Here is an 18,369-nt window from a genome sequence, read left to right as displayed (position 1 = left end):
AGCAGCTTGGGAAATTATTCTCTTTCTGGAGAGGAATTGTCACTGAGTTAAGAATACTAAAATCCAAATGTTCACACAGTGTTCATTACAATATAATGTCAAAGTGTAAAGGCTGCTTTTTTCTCTGACCTATGTTCTTTGAGCTTAAGGAAAAATAAAAGCATATTCTTAAACAAATGTTTGACCTAATGAAGGAATTTTGTCTTACTAATCCATACCTTGAAAATGTATTTATTTTATAAAAAATGTTTTTATTGGCTTAGAGAGGGATAGAGAGATAGAACATTGATCAACTGCCTCCTGCACGCCGCCTACTGGGAATTGAGTCCACAATCGGAGACTGCGACCCAACCAGGAATCGAACAGGGGACCTCTTGGTTCATGGGTTGACACTCAACCACTGAGCCACACCAGCCAGGCTAAACTATTTTAATATTTTGCTGTAGCATCACATCACAAAAAGAATTTAATGTAAATAGTATTCCTGTTGCCACATTCCTTGTCTCATGAGAGTTTAGAAGAATATTTTAAATTTTGTATCTTCAAGGCACTGTATTTTAAGAGTTCACAATAGGAAAATAAAAATAAAATGAGTTCACAATAGAAACTGGCAAGTTTTCTTCCAATTAAGGAGCCACAAACTTGGGGCGTTTGGTCAGCTTGTGGTATTTCTGAGCAAGGTCAACAGACTTCCGTCCTTGTTGAAAGGGAAAAGACCACAAAATTGCATTCCAGTGATTTCCCATTCTCTTAACTCCACTGAAAATGTAATTCACTTCTTCTTCAGTAAAGTTTTTACGAATTTTTCTTTCTTCTGCAATGAGAATTGGAGTACATATTAGTACCTGCTGGAAAAATAAAAATCTTCTTGAGACCCAAATAAGTACGTAACTTATTCTAAAGATAAGAACTATATAGTGAGAAAACTTCATGCCTGGGCTACTTATCAAATAAAAATCCATTTCAATTTTTAGAAGCTGAGTGCCTTCTATTAAGCTAGATGTTATCACTGTGACTTCTTCAATAATTTTATCCTATTGTAATAATACTTGCAACATTTTTCAATAAAGAAACACAAAAGTTTACAAACATTTGACTGTTAATTCTCTTGATATTCCTGTGAGGACAGTTAATAAGCAGCTTACCTATCTTATAGATACAGTCTTCCCAAAGGGCATCATAACTTCATAAAATAAAAAAGAATATCAACATTTGTTATTTTAATTCAGTCTTAATATTTTTTTAAAAATAAAGGTCTTGAAATTTGCTTTAAAAATTCACTACTTATATGGATGCTCAGCTTGTTAAAACTTTTTAAAAAACGGCTGCAAAAGGGGGAAGGAAAATTTTAACTGATTTTTAGAAATACTTTCTACAACAGAAAGAATGCACAGTTGGTATCTGTAAACACAAATATCTTCTGGCGATGATTATTAGGAAACAGTTCTTTTTAGCTTTTTCGTTCATTGCTAATTCATGTTATCATTGTAGGTAGATGCTAATGAGGAGGGGTTTATTTGGTATATTCACTTAAGGCTGCTATTTACTTTAGTAGGACCTGGAAAACTCTTAGAAAATCTTGTCCTTGCACGTCAAGACTATTAGCTATTTGTCCACCTCTCCTAGGACAGGAGCCACAGTTCAGATCTTTTAAAAGAGAAGAGAAAGTCTTACCAGCAGAAGGCTGATAAATAAATGAAAATAACATCTGAGTATAACTTAATGATCTTACTTAGAATGCAAGCTCCATGAAGACAGAATTTTTGTCTGTTTTGCTCACCATTATATCCCCAGGGCCTAAAACAGTGTCTGACACATAAGAGGTGATCAATAAATATTTGTTGAAAGAAAGAAGTAATTGGTAAAAACTGTTTTGTTTTTAATTTTTAAAAAATATATTTTATTGATTTTTTTTGCCGAAACCGGTTTGGCTCAGTGGATAGAGCGTCGGCCTGTGGACTGAAGGGTCCCAGGTTCGATTCCGGTCAAGGGCATGTACCTGGGTTGCGGGCATATCCCCAGTAGGAGATGTGCAGGAGGCAGCTGATTGATGTTTCTAACTCTCTATCTCTCTCCCTTCCTCTCTGTAAAAAATCAATAAAATATATTTAAAAAATATATATATTTTTTATTGATTTTTTACAGAGAGGAAGGGAGAGAGACAGAGAGTTAGAAACATCGATGAGAGAGAAACATCGATCAGCTGCCTCCTGCACACTCCCCACTGGGGATGTGCCTGCAACCAAGGTACATGCCCTTGACCGGAATCGAACCTGGGACCCTTCAGTCCGCAGGCCGACGCTCCATCCACTGAGCCAAACCAGTTAGGGCGGTAAAAACTGTTTTAAAGCTTATAAATGAAATTACTCCTTATTTTTGGGTCTACTGGAAAACTGAGGTTATCTAAGAAATTATTTGTTTCACTTGCTAAATGATTTCAACTCATTATAATCAGTATTAGATGGGTTATTATAACATTCAGGAGATTAGGGTACAGAATTGTTCATATAAAGCTAATCCCCACTTTTCCATTGCAGCTGCCACCTCATTGATTCCTACACTTAACATCTGTGCCCAATTCCCCAAAGGTTAGTGCAGCTGAGTAGTAGACAGTCTAGAACAGCCGTGGGCAAACTACGGCCCGCGGGCCGCATCCGGCCCGTTTGAAATGAATAAAACTAAAAAAAAAAAAAGACCGTACCCTTTTATGTAATGATGTTTACTTTGAATTTATATTAGTTCACACAAACACTCCATCCATGCTTTTGTTCCAGCCCTCCGGTCCAGTTTAAGAACCCATTGTGGCCCTCGAGTCAAAAAGTTTGCCCACCCCTGGTCTAGAAGGAAGCAGCAGTTCTGTACAGCACAAGGCTCCCCTCTGTGGCTTCTTCACTGTTCCTCTTGATATTGATTGGACAGTAGGAAAGAACAGGAAAACAGGCCAGAAGGCCCAGTTTTAGACTTATTGTTCAAGTCCCTTTAAGATACCAATCCATCTCAAAAAAGAGCCTTGTCCCTGAGGCTCTTTAAATTTTTTAAAAATTGATTTTAAAGAGAAGAAGAGAGATAGATCAATTTATTGTTTGACTTATTTATGCATTCATTGGCTGCATCTTATACGCACCCTGACTAGAGATCAAACCCACGCCTTGGTGTGTTGGGATAGTGCTTTAACCAAGAGTGAAATCAGCCAGGGCACTGAGGCCCTTTAAATGCTTAGATGCTGCAATGGTCCCTTCTCAGAAGAATCATCTCAAATTTAAGTGTAACCTATAACCAACTGATCTTACAGTTTCCCTCAGGCCTCAGCTTCGTCAGGAAAGACATCCCGTCTAATTAGCATATTACCCTTTTAGTACTATAGGTTTGTTTTTAGCTAAAGCAATTCTAACCCACACAAAAAAAGTATGTATGTATGAATTGAATGTCACAAAACAGTATTTAGGATCCCTCTGTATGGTGATGACTGAGTGGTGATGACTGTTTCTAACACAAAAGAGAAATTTATCAAGTAGGAATGACAATATATCACATTTTCCTGGCCTGCTTGTGAAAGAGATCTGAGACCAATCTAATCACTACCTCCTCAAGATGCCTTTCTACATTCTAAAAAAGCAGGCCAAATTATTAACTACTAGAGGCCCAATGCACGAAAATTTGTGCAAGAGTAGGCCTTCCTTCCCCCCAGCTGCCAGCACCAGCTTCCCTCTGGCACCCAGGACCTGGGCTTCCCTCCAGCTGCCAGCAGGCACCTGGGACCGGGCGGCTTCATCCGGAATGACTTCTGGTCTAATTAGCATATTACCCTTTTATTATTATAGAAGATGTTTTTAGCTAAAGCAATTCTAACCCACAAAAAAGATGTATGTATGTATGAACTGAATGTCACAAAACAGTATTTAGGATCCCTCTGTATAATCAATGTGTAGCCATAATTATGTACATTTCATAAGGCTCTGCAAATGACTTTACTTTGTAAAATAAGTGGGGCAGTAAGCTGATGTTTCTCTTTTTCTTTCCTCCCTTCCTCTCTCTCAAATCAATCAATAAAAATGTTTTAAATTAAATATATTCACTTATTCCTCCAGAGGTAGTATGTTCATTACTGAGTAGTTGTCTTTTACGTGGGGTCAGCAGAATTTCTGAAAAATATGGAAAACATTTAGCATACTTAGTATATCAATTTGAGTAACAGCACATCAATTCCATTAGTATGATATTTCCCTTATTTTCCCTTTCTAATAGGAATCCTTAGGTGGATTAGGAAAAATTTTTAAACCACCAAAAACTAAGTATGCTTACTGGATACATCATAAATCACTGGTTGCTCAGAGACAGATTTTCTTTTCAACATTATTTTACCCTCTAGCTTTAATATATGTTCTAGGTCATAGTTCAGAAGGTATAGTCATAATTACAGTTTTAAAGCTACTGAATTAATTACTTTTGTTATAGATAAGTGATTTCCTTAGTTCACTTTTATATCTGTCTTCAGCTTCCACAATGACTTTGTGACGATCACATTGGTATGGACAAGAGTGCAAGAGCTTGCTAAAATTTCGGCTATTCAGGGATTTTCCTACTGCTATGCAACCTAAAAGAAAACAAATTAAAGTGATGTATAAATGTTATAAAATGTCTAATAACAAATCTATGAAAGCAAATATCTTTATGATAGTAACTGAAGTCAAATCAGGAATTTAATTATAAATATGTCAAAAAGTTCAAAGTCTTGTTAGAGATGGAAACATAATGAACACAATAACAGTGAAATAAGTGTTACGATAGAGGTGTGAACAGAGTTATGGTGATTGTCCTGGTTCTAAGCAGGAGTCACTGTTAGGAAAGATATGTAAAAGAAATAACTCATGTCCAGTCGTATTTTTTAAATGTCTCATTATAGAAAATTTCAAACACACAACAGGAAAGAAAAAAGCATAATGAACCTTTATGTATCCATCATCCAGCTTCAATAATTATTAACTAATGGTCAATCATATTTTATCTACACTCCATGTATTCTGTCTGCCTGCCCCCAATGTACACACTAGATCAGCGGTCGCCAATCTTTTGGACCTCATAGACTATGAGAGGTCCACAGACCACCGATTGGCGACTGCTGCACTAGATCATGAAGCCTGGAATTTGCATTAAAGAATTATTTCATCTACAAATACTTTGTATACATCCCTAACAGATAAGGACTTAAAAAAAAAACCATTATCACACCTAAGAAAAGTATGCTTAATATAATTAAATACCTAGTGTTTAAATTTCTCCATTATTTCAAAACTTCCTTTTTACAGTTGGTTTCTTTGAATCATGATCCAAACAAAGTCTACCATTACATTCAGTTTATTTTAATCTATCAAGTCTCCTCTCTTCTTCCTTATCATTTACTTGTTGTAGATACTGGATCATTTGAACTATGGAGTTTCCCAAAACCTGGGTTTTGCTGATTTTATCCTAGTTGCAGCCTTTAAAATGTTCCTGTGTACCCAACAAATTAGTAATTAGATCTAAAGGATTGATCAGATTCAGATTCAATTGATTTTAGAATTCCTCACAGGTAGTATTGTATACTTCTTACTGCATCATATTAAGAGGCATAAAGTTTATCTGTTTTTAGTGTTAAGGTTGATCAGTAGGTTCAGGTAAGGTTAGCCACATCTATTTATTATAAAGTTCTCCATCTGCCTGTCACTTAATGGTATTAGTGGCCCATTTGGAAGGGACAAGGAGAAATTATCCAGGCGGAAAAGCTGGCTGGGATGAGGACATTTCTAGCACAATGAACATGTGCGAAAGCACAGAAGAATGAAAAAGCATAGTATGTTCAGAAAATCAGAGGTACTTTGGTGTGGCTATAGTATAAAGTATGAGAGAAGTGTGGGAGAAAAGTTGAGGTTGGTGAAGGTTGAAAGGGTAAAGCGAAGAAGTGTCTTAAAAGCCATGCTGAGGATTTTTAAATATCTTAGTCAGTGGGGAGGCACTAAAGGACATTTATTAAGCAGGGAAATGACATGATTTCATCTGTCTTATAGAAATCCCAGTTGAAGGTAAGAGGATCGTTGCGGGGTTACTTCATCATTGCAGAAAATAAATGAGGGGACTCTGAAACAGAGCATTTGCAATAAGAATGTAGAAATTTCTGAGGTAAAATTGGTGACTAATGAGCTGTTGGGGTTAAGGAGAAGTTTAGGATACCTCAAATAATTTGGTGGTTGACTGACTGACAAAGTTTGGCCTAGCATGACACATTTCTGGCAGACTTCAAGAGAATAAATGTGCAGTAAAATTTAAGAAGTGGAAGCAGGACAAAATTTCACAAAATTTTGAAAGCCAAGCAGAGAATTTGATTCAGTGAGTTACAGAGAAGCACTGAGGGTTCTTTAGCATGGTGACATGACAAAAAGCACAGATTAGGAAGAGAAGTTAACAGCAATGTGTACAGTATAGTTGGGGGCTGGTGAGACTTGCAAGTGAAGACTCCTAGAAAGTTGTGGGAGTGATTGAGGCATGAAGCAAAAAGAGCCTACATGGGAAAGAAAAACAGAACCAAATCTGAACAACTAGAAATAAGGGATGCAAGGAGAAAACATGTTAATAGACGATTTAAAGTTTGACATCTGGGAGGCCAGGAGAACAGCAGCAATAGAAATGGAGTGGATGAACAAAGGGCAACTTAAGAGGAAGAAAGATGCTGTGATTTTAATATATTAAGCTTGAAATAAAAGCAAGATATTGACATGAGACTATCCTGGGTACAGCTGGAAATGGAAGAATGAGGTTATAATCCAAGGAAGAAGCCAAGTGCAGAGATACAGATTTGAAAATCATCAGTAAAATGATGGTTGATGCCACAAAAGTAAATGTTGCAACAGAGTAAGTGCTATAAACTATGTCTTAGGGCAGTGATGGCGAACCTTTTGAGCTAGGTGTGTCAGCATTTTGAAAAACCCTAACTTAACTCTGGTGCCGTGTCACATATAGAAATTTTTTGATATTTGCAACCATAGTAAAACAAAGACTTATATTTTTGATACTTATTTTATATATTTAAATGCCATTTAACAAAGAAAAATCAACCAAAAAAATGAGTTCGCATGTGACCTCTGACACGCGTGTCATAGGTTCGCCATCACTGTCTTAGGGGGAATACTTGTAGAAATTTGGCAGAAAGATAACGATAAAGCACTAAAGGTGATTAAATGAAATTGTTTTAGACTATAAACTTCCTGAGGTGAGGAATGAGTTCTATGCATCTTGATTCCGCCTGCCATAGAATATGCACTCCCCACGTGTCTGTGAAATCAATGAATGAATCATCACTGAGAGAAGAAAGGAACTAGGAAAGAACCATCACAAACAAACTAAGGGATGAAAGGAAGTTAACAGTTACAGAGTGTCCACTCTGTCAACTGGAATACTTTTGACCAGAGGTCCCAAACTTTCTTGCTTCATGGCACCCTTAAGGTCTTGGTGATTTTTTTACGGCACCCCTAGGCCAAAAGAAACGCTAACCATCCTGTTAGGTCCAAAACAACTTAATAAGTACTTACGTTCTAACAATTTAGTAGCTACTTGAAAAAACAAGACACCTAAATTGAAAAAAAATATATTTGTATTTCATTCTTATTAATTAGAATTACTTCCTAATGAGATGTGTGTACCTTTTGGGTATAGAATAACTTCTCAAACCCTGGAATCAGACTAGACACTGCCAAATTTATTTCCTGTTCCACATTGATTTTCATGGGTGTTTGATTTTTATCACAACTATCACTGAAAGCTTAGCTCCACAAAAACATGGATCATCAAAGGAATGTAGTGTAATCTAATGTTGAAAATCTGAACTACTTTGAGCTAGTAGTTCATGTAGTATCCAAAAAATATTGACTATTTTGTGCTCCACTTATAAAATTTAAAATATTGTGTAGTGCCCTTGGGAGTTTACTACAGAGCCCTAGGAAGCCTGGGTGAATAGTTTGGGAACTGTGGCATTAAATTATTGATAGAAGAGTATTTCAAGGAATGGTTATCAACGGCGTAGAGATACTAGGAATTTTTTGTAAAAGTCATTGGATTGGGAATGAGGGGGATGTGGCTTCAGGTACCCTTTAACATTAATGTTTAGTAGAAAGGCAATTAAAAAAAGCCAGATTGCAGGGAGTTAAAACAGGAATGAATATACTGAGAGAGAAGGGAGCAAGAGATGAATCTGGTAATAAATGGTGGCAGAAGAGTAGATGAATATTTGAAGCAACAGCAAATCACACTACTGGATTTTTAAGATGAGGAGAAAGTAATATAGTTTAAGGTGGGACAAAAGGAGTTAATGGATAGAAAGGAAATAAAGAGAAAGAATTCACAAATATTAAAATGGGAAGAAAAAAAGAGATGGGATTCAAATTATAGCTAGCAATCAGTTTTAGAGTAATAAAATTAAACTCTCACCCAAGACCGAAGAATAGTAATATTTTGAGCCTAATGTGCAATAGCCTCAATTTCTCCATAGAGTGCACGGTGCCAGAATAAGAGTAAAGAGATGGGGTGTGAAAGAGAAGGACAAGGGATGGAATAAGCTCTATGGAACATTTACAAGTGCCCTGCAGAAATAATTATGTATGGTGCCAGATGGGTACTTGAAATATCAGGGGAATTAATTTGTAAAGTAAATGATTATGTAACCACTAGATTTTACACCTGAAACTAATACAACATAATATTAAATATAAACTAATTGAAAAAATTTTTAAATAGCCCTACAGAAAAAAAATGATGAGGCATGGAACACTAGAAACACTTAAGTATTTATTATAAGCATATATAAAACATGTTTAACTTATTCAGTAAAGTTAAACTTATAGCTGAACTTAAAGTTTACTTTGTCACAGGTAAAACTTATAGAAGTATGACTTCTGACAAAAAGAGAATAATAAAGTAATAAAAATTAGCTACATTGATTCATATAAACAAATACTGGGAGCACAGGATGATACAGATAGAAGGCAATATTTTAAATGTTTAATGATACTACAAATGGTTATTTTTCCAAAGGAAATTAAATCACGCAGGCAGAACCTATTACAACCACCAACTTACACCATACACAAAAATAAACTCAAAATGGATAAAGGACTTAAATGTACGACAGGAAACCATAAAAATTCTAGAAGAATCCAAAGGCAACAAAATCTCAGACATATGCCAAAGCAATTTCTTCACTGATACAGCTCCTAGGGCACTTGAAACTAAAGAGAAAATGAACAAATGGGACTACATCAAAATAAAAAGCTTCTGCACAGCAAAAGAAACCATCAACAAAACAACGAGAAAACCCACTGTGTGGGAAAACATATTTGCCAATGTCATATCTGATAAGGGCCTAATCTCCAAAATTTATAGGGAACTCATACAACTTAACAAAAGGAAGATAAACAATCCAATCAAAAAATGGGCAAAGGACCTAAATAGACACCTTTCAAAAGAGGACATTCAGAAAGCCAAGAGACATATGAAAACATGCTCAAAGTCACTAATCATCCGAGAGATGCAAATCAAAACAACAATGAGGTACCATCTCACACCTGTCAGACTGGCTATCATCAACAAATCAACAAACGACAAGTGCTGGAGAGGATGTGGAGAAAAAGGAACACTTGTGCACTGCTGGTGGGAATGCAGACTGGTGCAGCCACTATGGAAGACAGTATGGAGTTTCCTTAAAAAACTGAAAATGGAACTCCCATTTGACCCTGTGATCCCACTTCTAGGAATATATCCCAAGAAACCAGAAACACCAATCAGACAGGATATATGCACCCCTATGTTCATAGCAGCACAATTCACCATAGCTAAGATCTGGAAACAGCCTAAGTGCCCATCAGTAGATGAATGGATTAGAAAACTGTGGTACATCTACACGATGGAATACTATGCTGCTCTAAAAAGGAAGGAACTCTTACCATTTGCAACGGCATGGATGGAACTGGAGAGCATTATGCTAAGTGAAATAAGCCAGTCAATGAAGGAAAAATACCACATGATCTCACTCATTCATGGATAATAGAGACCATTATAAATTTTTGAACAATAATACAGAGGCAGAGCTGCCTCAAACAGATTGTCAAACTGCAGCAGGAAGGCCGGGGAAGGTTGGGGGGCAGGAGGTAGGGGGGTAAGAGATCAACTAAAGGACTTGTATGCATGCATATAAGCATAACCAGTGGACATAAGACATTGGGGGATAGGGGAGGCTAGGGAACTGTCTAGGGCGGGGGGATAAAATGGACACATATGTAATACCCTTTGTAATACTTTAAGCAATAAAAAAAAAAAAACAGAAAAAAAAGAACCTATTACAAATTCTACTTATTATCAGATAAAACTTTAATTATGAAATAACTAATTAAAAAATATTTACCTGAGCATCTATACTTGAATATTTTGGGACAATTGTCAGCTGATAGGAAATTGATGACTTCTTTATTTATTATATCTGAACATAATGTAAATGGATCTAAAAAAAAATTGCAAAATGCAAGATTTTTTTGAATACTAAAAAGAACCTGACATTTTTATAAGATTTATTAATTATCAAGAGATTTTCACAAACATTAGCCCAGTTTATGGGCTAATTGGAAAGATCCAGTCATCCAATGAATAAACAAAAAAAGTTCTGGATGTCAATAAAAGGCGACTGAGAATTTATACCAGAAAGAGAGTCAGAGGTGTTACGTTAGAGGGCAGATATACTGATGTACATTTTTGGCTACATTAGTCACCTAAATATATGTTTTCTTGAAAAATCAAAGAAGAAAAATTTTTAATCATACCTGTTACTGGTAACTGCTGCTGTCTATTTTTGACAATGGGATTTGGGTATTTAAAAACATGGTCGCTGAAAGAAAATAGATACCAGATTACTAAAAGTAAACATACTGTTTGGGGTGTGTACAAATGGGAAGAAAAAAAGAGATGGGATTCAAATTATAGCTAGCAATCAGTTTTAGAGTAATAAAATTAAACTCTCACCCAAGACCGAAGAATAGTAATATTTTGAGCCTAATGTGCAATAGCCTCAATTTCTCCATAGAGTGCACGGTGCCAGAATAAGAGTAAAGAGATGGGGTGTGAAAGAGAAGGACAAGGGATGGAATAAGCTCTATGGAGTGTGTCCAAAACTGCTTTCCCAACATTTCCTACTTTAGGCAGCTCCCCAGACATTCTTTTATCATTTCTATATCCCAGTGCTTATACAGTGTGGCACATGGTACTGAACAAAAAATATTTGCTGAATTTTCTAAAAGTTAGAAACAATTATTAGACGTACCTTGATTGAGAAACAGAATCTTTTTTTTCAAAAGTTCCTTCCTGTAAGTTTTGATTGCAGCTTGGGTTGGCTTTATATAAAGTCTTACTTTGCCCACTCTCCCTGTAACAAGCATTAACTGGATTTGCACTCTTTAACAGGGTCTTCATTTGGTCATCTTTTGTACATGCTTTAGACATAAATCCATGAGATTTGTAACTTTGAAGCTTTCTAGACTGGCTTGTATCCTTATCTTCTGCTTTGGGACCTCCACCAATACTATTTGTATGGAGGTGTTTCAATGTATTTTGAATATTTATGTTCATAGATGAAACATTATCTTTTTCTCTTTGTGTTTTTTCCTATAATGTAAAAATGACAAGAAAATAATTTCAAAGTAACCCATTTGCTTTATAATCCAATTTATAACCTTTTAATAATGCAGGAAAAATTTATACATAAAAAATATACATGATAAAAGAATAGAATATACATGATAAAAGGAGCAGTTTATATTAGAAATAAAAGGAAGTTTATTCAATAAATTATTTAGAAACAACTGGGTAGCCATCTGAGGAAAAATAAATTGGGTCCATTTCTCACAATTTACACACAAAAAATGAACTAAATATTGATGTATAAAAATGAAATGATGTACGTTCTAAAAGAAAACATGACATTTTAATATTCTCAAGGGGAGGAAGACCTTTCCAACTATTACACAAAATCAATAAATCATAAAAGAAAAAAACTAATATAGTTTACCACATAAATTTTTTTTAAAGTTCTCCTAGAGCAGTGGTTCTCAACCTTGGCTGCACATTAGAATCACCTGAGAATCTTTTTAAAATCCTGATTTCCGGGCCTCATCCTCCAGAAATTCTGTTTCTTTGTTACTAATGTTGTGGCCTCACCCCATAGCAAAGAAACAGAATTTCTGGAGGATGAGGCCCGGAAATCAGGATTTTAAAAAGATTCCCAGGTGATTCTAATGTGCAGCCAAGGTTGAGAACCACTGTGCTAGAGAATAAGAATAATGTAAGGGATGGAGGTTAGGAGGAACTCAGAGGAAAAAAGGGCCAAAAGCAAAACCCAATGATAATCAAAACACCTAGAAAAGAATATGTATATCATATTTTAAACTACAGTATAGTTTTTCTACTAATGTTTACAAAAAGCTACTACAGTGAAATATGAAAAAGATCAACAATAGTGTAGAAAAATAGGCAAAAAAATGAACATTTCACAAGAAAGAAAATATAAATTGCTCTTAAACATATGAAAAAGTGCTCCCACTTAGAATAAGATAAACATGAAAGCTACACTGAGATAGCTTTCTTCATCTATGACATTGGCAGAGATCAAAAGGGTATAGAGAAACACTCATACATTACAGGTGGGAGTATAAGTTGGTACAACCTCTATGGAAACAGTTTGACAGTATCTTTCATAATAAAAATTATGCATAGTTATAAACACTTTTACATGTACAAAATGTTGATGTTATTAACTGCAGCATTGTTTGTAATAGCTAAAAGTTGAAGTTAGCATATTCCTCAATGGAATGCTCTGAAATTGTAAAAAAAAAAAAAAAAAAAAAGAATAAAGAGGCCTTCCAGGAAAAGATGATGAAGTTAACACTCATATGTATTTCTGGTCCTTCCTTTTTTTTTTTAAGATATATTTTTATTGCCCTAGCCATTTTGTCTCAGTGGATAGAGCGTCGGCAGACCAAAGGGTCCCAGGGTTTGATTCCAGAGATTGTCAACCTCGGTTGCAGGCTCCTCCCTGGCCCGAGCCCTGATTAGGGCTCGTGTAAGAGGCAACCTATCAATGTGTTTCTCTCACATCGATATCTCTCTCTGTCTTTCCTTCTCTCTACCGCTCTCTAAAAATCAATGGAAAAATATCCTCAGGTGAGGATTTAAAATAAATACATACATTTTTATTGATTTCAGAGAGGAAGGGAGAGGGAGAGAGAAAAACATCAATGATGAGAGAGAATCATTGATTCGCTGCCTCCTGCACACCCCCTACTGGGGACTGAGCCCACAACCTGGGCACATCGAACCTGGGACTCTTCAGTCCACAGGCCAACACTCTATCCACTGAACCAAACCAGCTAGGGTTATTTTTGGTCCTTCTAAAACACCAATTAGAATAGCAGTTTTTTAAAAAAAGGCAAAACCCCACAAGGACAGGAGAAATGAAACAAGAAATAAAAGCAACAACATTTTGGAAACTGAATAGCAAATAGGTGAATGATAACCTATTTAGCAGACTTGATAAACCTGAATGCAAAGCTTACAATGGGAAAAGTCAAGAAACTACCTAACATATGCTACCAAGCTCTCAACATACACTTAGCAGGTAGTTGATTAACACCAGAAGGTCCTCTCCCTTCCCACGGCTGGAAATATAATCACTGGAGGAGACAAAACAGTCTCCACACTGGAAGACTCCAAGCAAAGCTGAAGGCAGAATACTATTCAAGAAACAGAATAAGCAACTATTTACGTACTGAATTCTAAGACCCAAGCTGTCGTCCCCCATTTTGATTCCAGAGCACTGGTTGGTTGACGATCTCTAGGCAGATTAGACATTGGAGTTTCTCCAAATGACCCACTTAATCCTATGAGAATCCACAGTCAACAAATTTTCCAAGGAGACTTTTAGCATATGACCCTTAGACATGAGTAGCAACTAGCCCTGGCCAGTGTGGCTCAGTTGGGTGGGCGACATCCTGTGTACCGGGACTTTTTTAAAGAATAGCTTGGCAAGAAAAATCTTTTACTTTCTAACCTATATTCTTCAAAAATACTTTTAAAAAGTTCTATATTCTTTGAAACAAAGAAGCCAACCTCATTTTCTTCTCTTTCAAGCTGTTCTATTCTGTGAAGAATGTCCTTTGCTTTCTTCCAGTACTCTCCAATATTCTTCTCTTTCATATTTATGTCTTCTAATTGTTCTGCTTCATTTTCATCAAAAGGACATTCTCTTAGGCTTAGAGATAATTTCTCAGCTTTGCAACATGGGGGAAAAACAGTGAGTTCATCCATTACCAGAAATGTTATTTTAACACTTTAAATATGGACAACTTCATACCCCACACCTCCCCTAAATTCTGCCCTTCTAAATTATCTCGATTGAAAATAAGTGGAAAGCAAGTAGTTGGCAGAGGTCCAGGACCCTAAGAGTCATAAAACAGACTTTATTCTTCAGAGTTATAGGAAAGAGAATAGCATGAAAATATGTTATCCCAGGCACATAAACACCCTCAGGTATGGATACCGGTTTTAAAATAGTTTTTTATAAAAATAGTTTTCATAAAGTAGTTCCTCCCTATAATCCTTTCTCTTTACATATGATGCAACAACAATTTTTCTTACACAAAGACAAAAATCGTTTTCATGGCCATGGCCCTGGCTATCAATTCCTTCAATGTACCAGGCTCCTTCCTCTCACAAGGTCTTATGCTTCACTGTTGCTAAGCCCTGAGATCCTCCCCCATAGAAAATTCCCTTCTTTTCATCTAATGAACTCTATACATTCAGATCTCAGTTCAAGAATCATTTCCTCCTGAAGCCTTTTCTACCTTACTGTCTAAGTCTTAGTCCTTTGTTACAGACTCTAAAATCTGTGCTCTATCCATTCTAAACTCTTAGGTTAATTTATATAATACATTCACTTTTGAGACTATTCAATTATTATCTATTTCTCTAATTAAACTAAGTTCTGTGAGTGCACAGACTGTTTCTTATCACTATATTCCTAATGCCTAGCACAGTGCCTGGCTAATAATGGGCACTCAAACATTTTTCAAATAAATAAGTAAATATATTTTGTATTATGATTTAATCATGTTACCTATAGCCCTCAAACTGTATTTGTCCACACTACATAAAATATGTGAATTATCTGTACTGTTGCTCTCTTCCATATAGGTTTTTTGTATGCTGAAACACTCCAGGTGTCATGTCCAAATTAAATATTCTGCTCTTCAGATGTAAGAAGAGCCTGGGAGCTAAAGGGGCTTGGCTCATCAAAGCAGATATAAATTTCCCTTTATAAACTTTGTTTTTTTGTGTGTGTTTTTTTTAAGTAACGATAAACTTACTAATTTTTTTGCAGTTGCAAAGCACAAAAGTGGCAGCTTTGTTTAGTTCCTCATTCTGAGATTCAGTTAAGGCTTGTATCATGAGTGGAAGCCCATTGTTTTTAAAAAGGTCATACTGATTTTCCTCTGGAAAAGATATAAAAAAGTAAAGTAGAAGAAGTTATTTTACCATAAACTATCTACATGAGATCATAATTCTTCCTGTGGTAATTTTGAACATAGTCCAAATTAGAGAAAAACCAAGTTTCAAAAGTGTATTCAATTTAGGAAATAACTGACTCACATAAAATCATGTGAGTATCATAAGTGATGCTCTCTGAAATACTGCCACAGAGTAGCATCATATCTCATGAGTGTAAACAAATGCCTTCACTTGGTTCTTAAAAAGGTATAGTTCCCAACCGCCTGGTGTGTCTCAGTGGTTGAGCGTTTACCCAGGAACCAAGAGATCATGGTTCCATTACCAGTCAGGGCACATGCCTGAGTTGTGGGCTCAATCCCCAGAAGGGGATGTGCAGGAGGCAGCCAATTGATAATGTTTCTCTCTCTCTCCTTTCCTCTCTTTCTAAAAATCAATAAAAACATTTTTAAAAAGTATAGTTCTCAACTAAACCTCAATTAAAAAAATAAAAATTTAAAAAGTATACTAAATCCTAAATTATATAGAAGAAAAAGAATAGAGCCCTAGCTGGTTTTTCTCAGTGGATAGAGCGTTGGCCTGAGAACTGAAAGGTCCCAGGTTCGATTCCAGTCAAGGGCACATGCCTGGGTTGCAGGCTCTATCCCTAGTAGGGAACGTGCAGGAGGCAGCCAGATGTTTCCATCTCTTTCTCCCTCTCCCTTCCTCTCTAAAATCAATAAAAATATATTTAAAAAAAAGAAAGTAAAATAATAGAATGAATTGAAAATGAGGAAAGGAAGAGAGTAGAATAAACAAGAGAGCAAACAGAGTGGAAAAGTGGAAGGGGAAAGAGCAGAAATTGGGAGAGGGAAAGAGGAAAGTGAAGAGAATTGGAAAGAAGGAGAATGGGAGAGGGAGAATGGCAGGAGAGTGAAGAGGAGGAGGAAAATGGAAGCAAGGAGAAAAAAGAGAGGTGAGAATGACAGGTAAAGAAAGAAATGATAGAACTTTTGAAGGTTTTCAGCAAAGAAGAATACGATTAGATCTGTGCAGCAGTGCGAAGCGGTACTGAAAAACGGAGATGGAAGGGAAAAAGGGAACAGTTGCAATAACATTGCAATAACATTGGTGAAAGATGTGAAGGGGTTGGGGGTCTTGGGAGAGTAGCACCGGAACTGGGCAGCAAGGGATATACAGAAGGGTCAACAGACGCAGAACCACAGGTCTTAGGGGCCAACTAAATACAATGGATTAAAAAGGATGAAGAGCCTTGGCCGGTTTGGCTCAGTGGATAGAGCGTCAGCCTGCGGACTCAAGGGTCCCGGGTTCGATTCCAGTCAAGGGCATGTACCTTGGTTGCGGGCACATCCCCGGTGGGAGGTGTGTGGGAGGCAGCTGATTGATGTTTCTCTCTCATTGATGTTTCTAGTTCTCTATCCCTCTCCCTTCCTCTCTGTAAAAAAAATCAATAAAATATATATTTTTTTAAAAAAAGAAAAAAAAAGGATGAAGAGCAAAATGACTGGTTTGGGACCTGAATCAATGGGAGAAAGGCACTACTTTTAAGCCTTTCACATGACTAGGAGGAAAAAACCCCGAAAGTGTATTTCCACCCCCTGTTTTAATAAGCACACTAAGTAAATCCAGTATTACCGCAAGTCTCTGTGCAATGACCAAGAGTAAGAATGATGCTAAATTTTTCTGCTGAATCCAGACTTTCATGAAGCAGTAATGCCAGAAGTTTTGAAACAATGTGGTACTTGGATAATACTTCACCAAAAGTAGCTATTAGTATAAAATAGAAAAGAAAAAGAGTAAATACAAACTTATAACTATACATATACTATTTCTCATACATACTGTTTTTCAGATCTTATCCTAGGAGAATGATCTTATATATCTATATAACATCTAATATATATGTGTGCATATATATGTAAATATAAATAAATGAGTAATAAGAGAGTGGCTTATATAGCCTTCATTAATCCCTCTTCTCATATTAAAGATATTTTACTAAAGCAAGTTTTTTAAAGAATGATTTCTTCTTATTTACCCTGCATAATGTTGGTAATATGCAGCATTCCTAAAAGTTGAATATGCTTATTCTCATCTTACACACCTCTTATAATCTAGATTGGACAGTAAAGACCTTCCTATGTAACTAATTCCTGCTTGTCAATGAAATCCACTACTAACTGGCCATGATTCTATTGATGTTGATGATGCAGTGAAGCTACCTGAAGCTGAGATGTGACAGAATTCAAGAAGTCTGCCATTTTAAACTATACTTCTGCTCATAAGGTTGTGAATTTCTTGAGGGACTATATTTTCATCATTTTTATATCTCTAGAGCTCACATAGAGCCCTATGAATAGCAGGCCCTCAATAACTGATTTTTAAAAAATCTACTTACTTCACAGTTATTTGTGAATGTCAAGAGTTGCTTATTACAAATTTATAGATTATCATTCCTCAGTGTTTATGAGAAGCAGGCATGGGTTCAACTCTGGTTCTGTCACTCACTAGAAATGGCTGGGTAAGTCAGACCTCACATTTACCAGAAAGAGGCATACCCTAATTCTTTATAAAATTTTTAAAAATCTATAGATAAGGGTTTTCCATTCCTTATGCCTCCAAAATGTCCCTTGATTTCTCATCTAATCTTTTTAATTTAATGCCACTTTAAGTGAAACAAGGCTTAGAAATGGTAGAATCTATTATTAGACTTGAAGTCAGACGATTTGAACCTTCTGGTGGTGGGAGGTTATAACCTCCATGAGAAAACAGATAACCCATATTCAAGCTACCATTTCA

General features: G+C 36.1%; 1 protein-coding gene across 2 annotated transcripts in view; it reads right to left on the bottom strand.

Annotated features, from left to right (window-relative positions):
* Window positions 1–415: 415 nt before the first annotated feature.
* The window catches only part of TERB1 (telomere repeat binding bouquet formation protein 1), a 33,755-nt gene continuing 15,801 nt past the window's right edge, over window positions 416–18,369 (bottom strand). For both annotated transcript variants that reach the window (XM_036346646.1, XM_036346645.1), the window contains exons 9-17: window positions 17,206–17,337; window positions 15,432–15,557; window positions 14,176–14,336; window positions 11,336–11,676; window positions 10,839–10,903; window positions 10,427–10,522; window positions 4,445–4,594; window positions 4,077–4,142; window positions 416–814 (exon numbers count right to left, since the gene is read on the bottom strand). In XM_036346646.1, coding sequence (XP_036202539.1) covers window positions 627–814; window positions 4,077–4,142; window positions 4,445–4,594; window positions 10,427–10,522; window positions 10,839–10,903; window positions 11,336–11,676; window positions 14,176–14,336; window positions 15,432–15,557; window positions 17,206–17,337 — 1,325 coding nt within the window. In that variant the 3' untranslated portion in view covers window positions 416–626. The remainder of the gene's footprint in view (window positions 815–4,076; window positions 4,143–4,444; window positions 4,595–10,426; window positions 10,523–10,838; window positions 10,904–11,335; window positions 11,677–14,175; window positions 14,337–15,431; window positions 15,558–17,205; window positions 17,338–18,369) is intronic.

Source organism: Myotis myotis, unplaced genomic scaffold, assembly GCF_014108235.1.
Source record: "Myotis myotis isolate mMyoMyo1 unplaced genomic scaffold, mMyoMyo1.p scaffold_m19_p_19, whole genome shotgun sequence".
In the NCBI taxonomy this organism is placed as follows: Eukaryota; Metazoa; Chordata; class Mammalia; order Chiroptera; family Vespertilionidae; genus Myotis; species Myotis myotis.
This window is presented reverse-complemented; position numbering and strand designations above follow the sequence as displayed.